Source organism: Tympanuchus pallidicinctus, unplaced genomic scaffold (assembly GCF_026119805.1).
Source record: "Tympanuchus pallidicinctus isolate F22 unplaced genomic scaffold, pur_lepc_1.0 scaffold11, whole genome shotgun sequence".
Taxonomy (NCBI): Eukaryota; Metazoa; Chordata; class Aves; order Galliformes; family Phasianidae; genus Tympanuchus; species Tympanuchus pallidicinctus.
In genome coordinates this window covers 21,134,206-21,148,579 of record NW_026294627.1, presented here as the reverse complement: position 1 = coordinate 21,148,579, position 14,374 = coordinate 21,134,206, and the positions used below count along the sequence as shown (strand labels likewise).

The 14,374-nt window shown below is 40.0% G+C and overlaps 1 protein-coding gene across 3 annotated transcripts in view; it reads left to right on the top strand.

The window, feature by feature from the left end:
• DCLK1 (doublecortin like kinase 1) overlaps positions 1-14,374 on the top strand; it is a 229,945-nt gene that overhangs the window by 105,107 nt on the left and 110,464 nt on the right. For all 3 annotated transcript variants that reach the window (XM_052671018.1, XM_052671020.1, XM_052671022.1), the window contains exon 4: positions 13,144-13,243. In XM_052671018.1, the coding sequence (XP_052526978.1) occupies positions 13,144-13,243 (100 nt within the window). The remainder of the gene's footprint in view (positions 1-13,143; positions 13,244-14,374) is intronic.

Genomic DNA, 14,374 nt, shown 5'->3' with positions numbered 1-14,374 from the left:
CACAACCAAATCTGAGCAACTTTCAGGATAGGATTTTTATTTTATTTTATTTAGAAACTTTGTATGCAGCCGTGGGAATCTCATCCAGTGCTCTGCTGTTGTTTGCAAATGTAGCAAAGCTGTGGATGTTCAGTTTTGCATATATATGGCACAGTATTATAAGGAATAACACTTTACAGTCTAATGAAAAACAGCATTTTCACTTCTAGCATGATTAAGCGATGACTGAGATGCCACTCAGCGTTTCTACTGCATGACCTTCAAATTGTAGGCTGCTTGTTCATAAGAGGTTTTATCATACATAGTTTATGTGGACCCCAGGCTCTCAAGTCTCACTGCATTGTGAGGATGAATGTAGTGACAAGTGCTTGAGATAGTCTGAGAGACAGCTCTGAAACTCTTAATTCCTGGGTCTTTAACAAAACTAATTGAGTAATAATCACAAAATAAAGTAAATAGCTCACAGGGGCATGATTTTACATTTATATTTTTCAGGACAAGACAGCTATTATGTTTGTTTAGATTGTTTCTCTTATGTATAGACATTCTGAAATTCACTTTTTAACAGAATTCCACAGCGTTGTGTGTCATACTAATATGTTTTTTTCTGGTAAGAACTTAGGCTGTGTTTGTTCCTGGTTTATTTATCTGGTCTTATGAACTATATTAGTTCTTCTGACAAGGCTTTTTCAAGCACTTAAGTCAAGCATAATTCTGTTGGTTTTTTTTTTTTTTGAGCAATCACAGCATAGAATATTGCTAACTTTCTGATTATTAGGGGTACACTATTTACTCATAAAATTGTTGCCATGTGTTCGGGCAAAAATGCATGAGGGCTGTCTTAAGTCTTACAGAGAGCAATGTCCCGCACTGTGTGTGTCTGACCACTAAATGGTAGTATTGTGTTGCTGCTGAAAGAGAAAAGAGTATGAGTATGGCAGGGAAAAAAAATAATGAAAACAACCAACCCACCAACAAACCTTAATCCAGGTATGGATGACCTCTGCCATTGAAGTTTCAACTATTTTTCCATTGGCGCATTGGTTGCACCTTTTGCTTTTAAGTCAGATTTCAGTGCTAATTGATGTTAATTTATTTGAAGTGAGCATGAATGGTTTTCCCTCTCCATGGCTTTTGGAGCTCTATTGTGCTGTCTGAAATTTCAATCACAAACATGTTGATTAATTTTGTGATTGTCATGGGATTAACAGGATGTTATCTTGTGCTGATGAGCAGGACTCAGTTTCTGTTATTGCTAATGGTTGATGTAGTCAAGTGATCAGTTATTTAGGAGAAATGCTTAGTCGGTGTGTATATATGAATTTTATGAGCAAGATTGTCTGTACTCTGGGACTGTGACGTTGCCTTCCATTTAGTTGTGATGTAGAAATACGCATTGCGTATTTGACAGGGAAGAAAAATGCTTAGGAATGTGTTTGTGAGGCTAGAAAGGTGGGCCAGGGTGAACCTGATGAGGTTCAACATGGCAAAGTGCAAAGTTTTTCATTGGGCCAGAGGAATCCCAGGCATCCCTACAGGCTGGAAGGAGCAGTCCTTGAGAGCAGCCCTGTGGAGAAGGACCTGGGGGTCCTGATAGATGAAAAACTTAATATGAGCCAACAGTGTGCTCTTGTGGCTCGGAGGGCAAATGGTGTCCTGGGGTCCATCAAAAGAGGGGTGGCCAGCAGGGATAGGGAGCTGATTGTCCCCCTCTACTCTGCTCTTGTGAGGCCCCATCTGGAATACTGTGTCCAAGTGTGGAGCCTGCAGTACAAAAAGACAGGGAGCTGTTGGAGAGGGTCCAGAGGAGGGCCACTAAGATGATCAGGAGACTGGAGCACCTCCTCTATGAGGACAGGCTGAGGGAGCTGGGCTTGTTCAGCCTGGAGAAAAGAAGGCTGTGGAGTGACCTCATTGCAGCCTTTCAGTACCTAAAGGGAGCCTACAGAGGGAAGGGGAATCAACTCTTTGAAAGGGTTGACATGTAGGGCGAGGGGAAATGGTTTTAAGTTGAGGGAGGGGAGATTTAGGTCAGACATCAGGGAGAAATTCTTTACCCAGAGAGTGATGAGGTACTGGAACAGGCTGCCCAGAGAGGTTGTGGATGCCCTGTCCCTGGAGGTGTTCAAGGCCAGGTTGGATGGGGCCCTGGGCAGCCTGGTCTAGTATTAAATGGGGAGGTTGGTGGCCCTGCATGTGGCAGGGGGGTTGGAGATTCATGATCCTTGAGGTCCCTTCCAACCCTGGCCATTCTGTGATTCTGTGATTCTGTGATAAGCATCCATATAAATAAGTACTGGAGTGTTGTTTTCTTCTCTGCTGTTGTCCTTCATAAGTTTAGCTAAGGTAAGCTCTTGTAGACAGTAGTGTCTCTGCAGCCTACAAACCTTGGATTGTGACTTAATAGTGGCATCTGTCAGCTACATGTGGAATGGAACTACCCAAAAACAAAGATGAGCTAGTTTCATAGAATCATAGAATAGCTTGGGTTGGAAGAGACCTCAAGGATCATGAATCTCCAGCCCCCATGCCACAAGTAGGGCCACCAACCTCCACATTTAATACTAGACCAGGCTGCCCTGGTTCCCATCCAAGCTGGCCTTGAACACCTCCAGGGACGGGGCATCCACAACCTCCATGGGCAGCCTGTTCCAGCACCTCACCACTCTCTCTGTAAAGAACTTCCCTCTGACATCCAACCTAAGTCTTCCCTCCTTTAAATTAAAGCCATTTTCCCCTTGTCCTGCCGTTGTCTACCCTTTCAAAGAGTTGACTTCCCTCCTGTTTATAGGCTCCCTTTGGCAACCAAAGAAATCAATTACAAAATACATTAAATCATGAAAATTAGTTGTTTGTCATACATGACAAGCAATTTAAAAACTGTACAGGTCCTGGTTTCCCCATACAAAGTTGTATATCATAGTCACTCTCAAAATTGATAAAGAAGAAATAGAAGAGGCTCTGAGAACAAAAGCATTGATTAGGTCTTTCAGACAACAGCCTTTCACATGTTTATTTTAGAGAAAGTCAAATCACACATGGCAAAAAAATTACTTGGAAAGATTTGGTATGACTGCCTTGCAACTTAAGACGGGGATTTCTTAAGTGGTAATAAATAATTCAGTCAACTTTTCACCAGCTGTACTAATGATACTGTTGTACTTAGAGACAAATTCTTCGGTTAAGACTAAGATGTTAGAGAAAATTAGAACATAGAGGAACTGGGGAAACTCCATTAAGAGTTCTGTCAGCTTGAACCTGCAATGTACTCCAGTTTCGCAGGGGCAAAAGCTCATGCTTCATTGATCTTCAACTGTTAGAACGTCTGTTGAAGTTAGTAAACGTGTTTGTTCACTTCTCATAACTGTAAAATGTGAAATACTCCCCTGAAACACCTTCTCTTATGAACTCGAATGGTACGAGGCGAGGATTGGGTGATTGAAGGAAAAGAGGTATGCTGAGCTAAGGTTTCAGTAATAGAGATGGTTTTAGATACAGGGTTATGAGGGCAAAACAGCATCCTAAATTTAGGATGTAAACTGAACAAGGAACACACTATCACTATGGATTTAGGAAGTGGTTATAGTTTTGCAGCTGACTTGGCTGGCTCTGAAGTTGAAAAGATAGAATTGTAGACATTCCTGATGAATTGTTAAACCAAAGACATAAAACGCTTTTTAGATAGTAAAATAAACTATTCTAGAAATGCGAGAGTGAAAGACAGTAAGAAATTGAAACTGCAGGGTAATGCATTGATTTCTGTCTTCACAAGGTGCTGAGTAATTAAATATGATGCTGTTAAACCAGAAAGGAGATTTCCACCGAACATGGTGTGGCTCTGGTAAATTGGAATTACATTTAGAATGAGGAAAAAAGTATTTCAGGAAGAAACAGTGGTTACGTTTACAAATGCTATCCTAAGTGGAACGATGGAGAGATTTGAATGAACCATGTAAAGATTGTGAAGTTGTCGGCTGTAGAGGGTGCTGAAGAGAGGGATGTGGGAAGAAGATGACGTTATGATGTCAGAGAGGATTATAGCAAGAGTAATAGAATGGAAAGGATGTGCTCAAAGAGCTCGTGTAGGGAACATAAGAGATTTTCCTCTTTCCCATGTAAGCGTGTGTCACCTTGCTTGGCGTTAGCTACTTGGTGCCACTGTGCGTTGGTGCAGATGTCAAAGTGCCGTAACATCTGAGGAGGAGTAATTCTTGTGTGTGGATCGAGTCGTGTTCTCACTGTTCTTATTCTGTCTCCCATGAAGTGACTGTGGCAGATAGAGTTTGAGCTGTCTTGTGGTTCCCACTGAGAAACTTTTAGTGAAACTTTGAGTATCAGCGCTTTTTCACATTGCATAGACCCATGAGTTGGAAATGTCCCCTACTGCCCTCAAATCCCATAACAAATGAACTTGTTTTCCTCTAACAAAGAAACTGTTCAGTTCTCACCTGTCCTTTCAGGCCCAAGTAGTTGCAGTGCATAAGAACTGCCAAGTTTGCCTTTGTTTCTGTTAACTTTCTTTGAACTTTGAAGAATTAATTTAGAAATATGTTCATCGAGGAGAAGGTTGTGCCACAACAACAAAACCTGGAATCTTAACTTAAATAGATTTTCTTTTACACTGCATCATTTAGTGTCACATAGGAGAGCAGAATAGAAGATAGTAAGATGAGGGCCTAAAGCATAGTTTAGAAGGCCTTCTCATGAGACAGCCTTACTGACCAATACAGTAATACCTATTTTAAGTGAGGAAAACAACTAACTCTGTTCCTACTAATTTATTTGGCAAATCTTATCTGAATGAAAATCCTAAATTGCATGTGGTACAAAATAAATACTGATGCATATAGAAATTTTTAGAGTAAATTCACAGTATGTTTTCAAGAATTAAATGATTTAGAGCAACCATTCTGTTTGACACAAAAGGAGTAAACAGAAGAGAGATCAGCCCTGAGCAGGTGCTGATACACACGCACAGGAGGGAGGGCTTCCCTGGGTCTGGGGATGCTGGTTTGCTTTCCTCAGCTGCTGGCTGGTGAGCTGTTGCTGCTGAGTTTGAGTGTGAAAGCGTTTCTAACTGCTGGTTATGGCGCTGTCTTGTATTCACCTGGTGGGGAGGAGTGAAACGGGCTATTTCAAGAGCCATTTCTCTGATATATGCTTCACAAGCCAGTTGTAAAGGCAGTGTTGCTGTGTAACTTCAGCCAGCTTGAACCTCTACGGTAACATCTCCTCTTCATTTACAGAGGGCACTCTTGTAATGAGAATCTCATGATAAAATGCTCTCCTTCTCTGAAAAGCTCTCACAGCTTGATGATGCAGTTGTCACCATGGAGATTTCATTCCAGTGAAAAAGAATGAATTCGGTGCTGTTCAGCTTCAGAAACGTGCAGCAGATACCTCCTGGTGCTGCTGGCTAAACCACTACCTGAGGAGAGAACTTGGATCGGAAAGTAGAGTAGGAAGTACACCTATGCCAATGATAAATTTTATTTTTGTAGGTGACCGGATCTCTAGAAGTGTCATGTGCATAATGGCAGATCATGTAAAAGGGCGTGAATAACAGCCTCAGAGCCTGAGCCAGCCAGAAGAAAATAGACTGGCCTTAAATTAAGAGAAAATGTTAAGTGTAAAGCTCCGTGGATTTCTGTTGAGGCCTAATACTTTCACTTTAGAAATGAGATTTTTTTTCTACAAAGGACAGAGCAGGCTGAGGTGCCTCCAACATGTACGTATTAGAGAAAATAGAAACAGCCAGGATTTTTCTTCCTCCTGAAGGTCTTATGTTTGGACTTGTAGTTTCACGGTAATGGCCTAAAAAGTTATGACACCAATGCTGAAGGATAGATTTCCAATTTTTCTGAAACCACTGAATCTTTTTGAATGACTAATGCTTGCTTTACTGGTCTTTCTGCAGCATCGTCTGCTAAGGGACGATTTGTACAGTAAAGAATGCATTATGAAACTGAAAAAAGCATTCAGAAATACACTGTGAAAAGTAACTCTATACTGTCCAGGAGATAAATATTAAAGAAGGTTTTTTGATCCTGTAATTTTCTTAGGATTATGAATTTAAACAAAACTGTTCTGTCTTCTCCTGTGCAGTAAATTTGTGTGAATTTATAAGCTCTCGGGAAAATCCATAACTGTCAAAGGGCTGCCAGAGGTGGATGATGCTGAAGTAAGTTCAGGATCTAATCTGAGATGTTCCCCCAAGAAGAGATTGACAAGCAGTGGGGAAATTGATAGCAAAATAAAACAATAAAATACTTCAGAGGTGGCAATAGTTGGAAAAAATAATTTGGTTGAGGAGGAAGATAGGGAGAAAACACGCACATTTAAACCTTAAGCAGGAGCTTTGCATTATTGAAAAAAAAAGCAACAGAAAACAAAACATAAAAGAACAGAATTATAATGAATTTCTTTTGAAGTAAAGGGTCTTGCTTAAGATTTAAGCATTGTGTCTGAGTGGACCAGAAGTGTCAGGAAGATGAACAAAAAATATCACCTCAAACCCTGTGTAATAAAATATAAAACTTCACCAGATCAATGAGTCAGAGTCCTGAAATCATGAGTCATTCAGACACTAAGGTTTTTCCAAGGATAATTTTTTTTAATGTCTTCATCACTGGAAGGGGAATGAAAATCAAACTGAATCTCTGAAATGAGATTATTTCAGGTCGACAAAGGTGCTTTAAAATCTGTGTAGAACTTCCTAGATGACTGACAACAGGAGGACATTTGCCACTGCCTCTCTGAATTCTCCCACGCTGGAATTTCTTTCCACATGAGCTTTTTTCTCTGTCCCCCTCTGAGAACGTCTTGCTGCCCACATCTCATCTTATGTTCACTTTCCTTCATTCTGCCTTATGTTTTCCTTTTGCCATCCTTCGTTCATTTCTTTCCAGAAGACTCCTATACCCCCTTTCTGAGTTCTGCTTGTATCATTCTGAATCTTTTCTTTCTTGTTCTTTTCATTACTTTGTCCTTCATTTTCTTCCCAACCCTTCATCGACCGTATTGCCTTAGGGCATCCCAGCTTGAGATTTTCTCATTGCTCATCCGAAACAGCTTTCAGAGTCTAATTAAGCTGTTGTTATAACAAGGAGACAAACACACAAAACACCCCCCTACCCCCTTACCCTCCCAAAAGGCAACATATGAAAATCATAATAAAAACATTAGAGTTACTAATGGTGGTGGTGGTATGCTGTTGCTCGTGCTGTGAGCTATTCGTGAACGCAGAGGAACTTTTGAGTATCGGATTCTTTTTTACTAAAAATTTTCACTTGGTATAAACTTGATATGTAGTCAACTTTAGAACAATAGGAAAGAATTCAAATGGCTGTGACAGAGAGGACACACGCAAAGAATTTTCTTCTATTTTTTTTGTGTGTGAATATTAAAACATGAATTCAAGAGGTCCCTGTCCTTGCTATATCCAAAATTCAGCAACTTTAAGAAGTGATTTTTTCTGTAGTTTTCATGCTTCTAGAAAATGGGTTGAATCCTTCCCTTTTCTCCTTCCCTCCTTCACCTCTTCTTCCTTTCCCTTGCTTCCCTTTCCCACTCATTTCCCTAAATTTCTCCATCCTCCTTTCCTTTTCTTTGTAATTCCTCCAAAGCACTGCTAACTGCTCTTTTTCTCCTGCAGTGTGAGACCAAAATCAGCTAAGTCCTCTACAAGCTGCTGTTCTTTACTCTTGGGTCATCTCTGCTCCAATATGTATAGCACAATTTCTTGCATCTTTCTGTAGATAGCAAAAAGAGGATTTTCACAATAACATTTCCAACTTCAAAGAGGTAAATATGAATACCTTAAATAGTTCAGGCTAATTGAAGGATAAAAACTGTTCCGTAACAGCTAGAAGATTTCTCATTGGTTCCAAGTACTCTCCTGTTCTGGGGAAAGAGGGAAAAAAAAAAAAAAAAAAAAAGAAGAAGAAAAAGTGCAGGAAAATTTAGAAAGGCCTGTATTGCCAATAGTGTGTTGCAATACAAGTGCTGAGCCCAGGCTATTTGATTCCTCTTGTCTCCTCTGGTTTTCTAGTGAAAGCACCAGACTAATGTCTGAGCTGCAAAATCGTGTTGGGTTTTTCCACATTTACCCCCTGATAGGGCATACAGAATTCCTAAGTTTTAAGTTGTTTACTAGTAGGACAAGAAAGATGGTGATTTGAGAGAGGGATCCAGGCTTCAGCCCGTAAAACTTTCTCAGGTAAGTGCAGTAATTAAAATTTCTTCTGCCTCCCTCCTGTTTTGCAGCTGGTATGTACTGCTCAGCTAGTCTTTTTGATATGACTTGCATATTGCCCAATGCCTATTTTAGTGACCAGTATTCTTCGTGGCTGTTGACTTCTGTCTTGTCACTTGAGGGACTGTAGTGCTTGAGACTTCTTGTTCTCTGATATTTCACTGTTAGCAATGCTTTCTGCTAGAGAGATGCCAGCAGGTTGTTTGTGTACAAGTGTCACTACACAGCACTAATAGTGTCAGGGAAACATCTGTTTTTCAGTTTCATTTTACTGAAGTTACATGTCTGACTGCTCCTGCACACTTTGTTTTCCTCACTGTGAGAATCATCCTGCTGGAATATGGAAGAAAAAAAAAATCTTTACGTGAAAGGAGAAGGATTATGTGACTTGGAAACAACATAAATGTTTGGGGAGGCTTTTGTAATATGCTTCTTAAAACACTGGCTAATATGAAAGCTGATCACGTGCAACAGAGCACACTGACCTCTAGAGCACTGTCATGGTTCAAAACAGGTGATGCAAATCCTTGATCTTCTTAACTGTAACTTTTGAGGAGCTGTGATTTTCAGAAGTGAAAACAGGTAATAAAAAGCAGGTCCTGCTGCTTACTTTGATGGCTGAGTGTGAATAGAAAGTACTTGCAGATTTCTGGTGAAAAAGCCTGAAGGTGTGTGCTTATGTATTTGGTATCTTCTGAAAAAGCCCTGCATTGTAACTTGCAAGGAGCTGGAGAGCAGAGCAGGCCAGAGATGTTGTGACAGAAAGGATAGAAAATGGCTGCAGATGAGGCAGCAGACAGTTATGTACAGGAATTTTAATTCCCAAATGAATAAAATATGTTGAGCCAAGAAGAATGATAAACTTTAAAAAGTAAAGTTTGAGTGCATCCTGAGAAAGACGGAGGTGGGCAAGAATGCCAGGGAGCCTCTGTGGTTCAACAAGGAGCTCTTGGACTTGTTTGTGCGCAAAAAGAAATTCTGTAGGGAGTGGAAGCAGGAAGGGGCTACCTGGGAGGAATGTAAAAAAGTTGTCCAAGCATCCAGGGATCAGGTTAGGAAAGCTAAAACCCAGATAGAATTACATCTAGCCAGGCACATAAAGAGGATCAAGAAGAAATTCTACAGGAAATTCTACAATTACAAAAGGAAGACTAGGGGAGATATGGGCCCTCTGTGGAAGGAAGCTGGAGACTTAGTCATAAGGGATACAGAGAAAGCTGAGATGCTCAGTGATTTATTTGCCTCTTTGCAAAGGCTCTAACCAAACCGCCCAGGTTGCAGAAAGCAAAAATAAGAACTGGGAGAAGGAAGTTCGGCCCTCTGTAAGTGAGATCAGGTTTGAAACTATCTAAACAACCTTAAAGTGCACAAGTCTATGGAACCCAACAAGATCCATCCATGGGTTCTGAGGGAACTGATGGAAAAAGTTGCCAAGCTGCTGTTCATCATATTTGAAAGATCATGGCAGTCTGGTATAGTTCCCTCTGACTGGAAAAGGGGAAACTTTCTTTTCAATATGCCTCTGTGCCTGGCACAACCACAGAGCAGATCCTCCTGAGGACCCTACTAAGGCACATGGAAAATAAAGATGAAGTGACTGGTGGTAACCAACCAAGGGCAAATCATGCCTGACAAACTTAGTGGCCTTTTATAATAGAATTACAGAGTCAGCGCATAAAGGAAGAGTAACGATGTCATCTACCTGAACTTGACACTCCCACATGACATCCTAGTTGCCAAATTGGAGAAGAATGGCTGTGATGGATGAACCACTCACTGGATAAGGAATTGCCCGGATGGTTGCACTCAAAGAGTTGCAGTCAACAACACAATATCCAGGTGGAGACTGGTGATGATTAATGTTCCTTAGAGATTGGTGCTGGGTCCGTTGCTCTTTAACATCTTTGTAAGTGACATGGATAGGGATCGAGTGCACCCTCAGCGAGTTTGCAGACAAAACGGAGCTGAATGGTGCAGTTGACACTTTAGATGGAAGGGATGCCATCCAGAGGGACCTGGACAGGCTTGAGAGGTGGGCCCATGCCAACCTCATGAAGTTCAGAAAGGTCAAGTGCAAGGATTTGAAGCTGGATTGGAACAGTCACGAGCATAGATAAAGGCTGGGTAGAGAATGGCTTGAGAGCAGCCCTCAGGAGAAGGATTTGGGGTTGTTTGATGAAGGATTCAACATGAGCTGGCAATGGGCACTGGCAGCCCAGAAGGCCAACTGTGTCCTGGGTGGCATCAAGCATGATCAGCAGGTTGAGGGAGGTGATTCTGCCCTTCTGCTCTTGTGAGATCTCACCTGGAGTATTATGTCCATTTCTGGGAACCCCAACAGAAGAGGGACCTTACAGTCCCTGCTAGCCTACTAGTACCTGAAGAGGGCTAGGGAGGGACTTTTTATAACTGGTTAGGGGATATATAACAGGATAAGGGGAAACAGTTTTAAACTTGAAGTGGATAGATTTAGACTAGGTATTAGGACAACATTCTTTGTGAGGGTGGGGAGACACTGGAACAGGTTGCCCAGAGAAGCTGTGGGTGCTCCCTCCCTGGAAACATTCAAGGCCAGGCTGGATGGGGCTGTGAGCAGCCTGGTCTGGAGGGAGATGTCCCTGCCTATAGCAGGGGTTGGAACTGAATGCTTTTAAGGGTCCCTTCCAACCTAAACCATTCTATTATAAAATAAAACAAACAAGTATATTTAAGTATAAATTATTTTTCTGCTGAGCTAATTTTATTTTCTTAGTTGCATACGAATTGCACTGATTAAACCCTAGATGCTTTAAGTGTTAATCTGTGTAGATTTCAGTACATGCATTTTAATGTCTTCTTTTGACTTGAATGAAACCTTCTGAACAGAGTATTTTCTTTGTTTTTTTTTTTTTAATCTGTACAATTTCCAAATAAGTATTTTTAATTCATGCTAAAATAGCTCAACATTGTGCTTTGGGCTACTTATTGTTTGTTAAGTTCTAGTGCTCTGCTTAGTGTAAAAACAAATGTAAAGATCATTGCTCCCTAGAAGCGTGTCAAACTTAGTATGCAAACAGGAAATTGTAGGATTTTTATTGTCATTTTGAAAATTAGTGGCTTTGTGCATGTGGGAGAGGTGGTAATTTCAGAGGAACTTGATTGAAGGGAAGAGATGTTTGAAACTTGGTGGGTGTATGGGGTAGGAAGACAGGCAGGATATGTCTTATGGACAAAAAAAAATGAAGATGGGAACTAAGTGAGTATATAAAAAGGTTGCTGAGGCTGATACACTAATAGAACAGAAACTGAGTAGGAACATGGGAAAAAGATCCATGAAATATTTACATATTTGATGTTAGTGTTCAAATACCATATGGTGTGTACAGAAGAATGTTGGTAGGGACAGGGCTGTGGTGGACCTGCATTTAAAATGATGTGCGCTGCTTAAGAACGGAACAATTTTGAGAATACTTTTCCCTCTTCTCTGGCATTTATTTCAGCTAGTTCTGCTCTTGATTTTCTCATTTTTCAGCTGCTATTTCTCTATTTCTCTACTGTTAAAATAGTTCTAATTACAAGTCTTACTCTGCTAGCAAGTCACAATATGTATTACTATTTTTCTTTGTTACGATTTTCCTAGCATTCAGACTCATAGCTGCTGTAGATGCCAGAGCCTTCTGACATATGTCTGGGAAGCATGATGTGAATTTTATAGCCCCTCCATTACCCGTGGCTGGAGGTTGGGAAGTGGTGATGGTGTGTGTTTTGTTTTCATGCTGAAGTCTGCAGAAGCCTGTCTGGCCTCATTAGCTAATTCTTTCACTTCTGTTTTTGTAGGCTTCAAATACTGACTTTGTCTTTGCTTTCAATGAGGGAGGCGAACTGCTTCAGCTGGACTGTTCTCAGATATTTTGACAATTTTGTAAATGCTTCATGTGTGAATTTCCTGTCTGTGTGCTCTTGACATGAAACTGAAATTTATCTGTTCAAACATTAGCGTTCTATTTAATTGCAAAACATTATAACGTTGCATCCATGTAAGCAAACATAACCTTGTAAAATTTTCTTGTAAAAGAGGAACAGTACGTAATACTGTTTACAAAGTACATTTGGTTTTTTAAAAGTAGTCGGATGTCTAAGACATTTTTTAAATTCTTCAAAACTGTATCGCTAAGTCCATAGTCAGATTAGTGGAAAGCTACTGATTATTCTTTTAAGAACAACAGTAAAATAGTCATATAAATAGAAATATTAAACTTTTAAACAGTACCTTGCGAAGTATTGTAAGAAAATCTCACGCAGGAACATAAAACTGCACCAACCTAACCCTGGTTATTCACATCTGGGAGCAGAAAAGGATGATCCTTTTACTCAATTCCAGCTCACCTGATTGTTCAGATTGGTGCCAACGAAGAAAAATTACACTGACTGCTGACAGAGATGAGGAATGTTTGATGGAGACTCAGTTCACCCATATGAGTTTCATTCCTTGTCAGCAAGATTTTGCAGAAATAATTACATATTGCATCCAAAACTGTTACCTATATTCGTGGCTGTCAACGAGTAGAAATGCGGTCGCAAAAGCAAATCGATTATCCGCTAACAGCTGAATGGGACCGTATGCGTAATCAGAAGGCATTTACCTCATATCCCATTGATGCACCATGTAATAAATGTGACGTTAGGGCTTTTTGTCTTATCTCTCTCTTCCTGCATGTCCATAAAAGTGTTTCTCACTTGTAACAGATGGTCAGAGCACAGCTTGGAAATTTATCTGCAGATGAAGCCCTGTTGATTCCATTAAAAGTGAAGAGTTTTCATGCAGATGGAGACAAGGAGGGATTTATTGTTTTTACAGTTCCAGTGATGAGATGTTTCATACAATGCCTTCCTTTCCTTTTTGCTTACAGGTGATGTGCCTTCAGGATTTCTTTGGTGATGATGACATTTTTATTGCATGTGGACCGGAAAAGTTCCGTTACCAGGATGATTTCTTGCTGGATGAAAGTGGTAAGAGGATGTATCTTAAAAACTTTTACAACCAGAGTAAAAGAGTGCTTTTTGTATCATGCTAACTAAGCCAAAATTGAATCACCTATTTTGATTTCATAAAGATAATAAATTTTTTTTTTCTTTGAATTCCAAATACTTGAAAATGAGAGGTAACTGAAAGCAACTTTAAAGCTACCAAAGCTGCTCATGCAACCTAAAGGAAATACTAATTCCTGTACTAACTCCTATTTCACAAAGTCTTTCTCACTATTTTTGTATTTACTGTACTTCGTCACAGTTGCTCAACTCACAGTTCTAATAATTGAGATTTAGGTAGTGCTTCACAGGTAGTGTATGAAAGATAAATGTAATTAGCAAATGTAGATGAAGTCATCTGAGAAAATTCTGGGAATTCTGTGTTTCTCAGAGACTGGCTGTAAGAATGACTCATTTGATATACATAATCCTTTAAGTAAAATACACTTTATTTGCAGCTTTGTTATAAACACTATTCATAAGTTATGAATGGCAATAGTAAGAAAAGAAAATCTAAGCTTTTTGCGTTTGAAAACAGCTGCCATTTAACTTGAGTTTGTTTTTTGTATAGAACAAGACCCAGTAAAGGTTTTAATTTCCCTGTTCTTTCTCAGGCTTGAGAAAGTCTGTAATGAACTGTTACCAAATTCTCTTTTTTTTTTTTTAATGAAATATCAAAGGCTTCAAAGAAAAGTTGACTTGAATCAGAAAAAAGATTGTTATAACAGTAGCTGCTTCATAGCCATCCTGCCTCGAGGTGGAAGGCTACACGGTTTGGCTGCATCCAAGCAAATGTTCTGTTAACTTGTGTAGGAGCGAAAGGAGCCAGCTTGTGCACACCTCGTGTTTGAGCATATAGTGCCTGAAAAAGCAGGTATCTTTGCTACTGAAGGAAAGGACATTTTTTATCAGTCACAGGCAGAAGCAGACACACGTCTCATATTTCTCTGGGTGAGTCCTAGAGAACTTTACAATAAAGACAAAACAAACAGTGCACCAGGTTTGCTCTTTAAAATAATGAAATTGCTGTTTCTTCTAATGTAAGTAAATCAGAAAGTAGAAATGAAAGGATAACATCAGCTATCTTTAGGACAGGATTTAGAAATGTAAGGG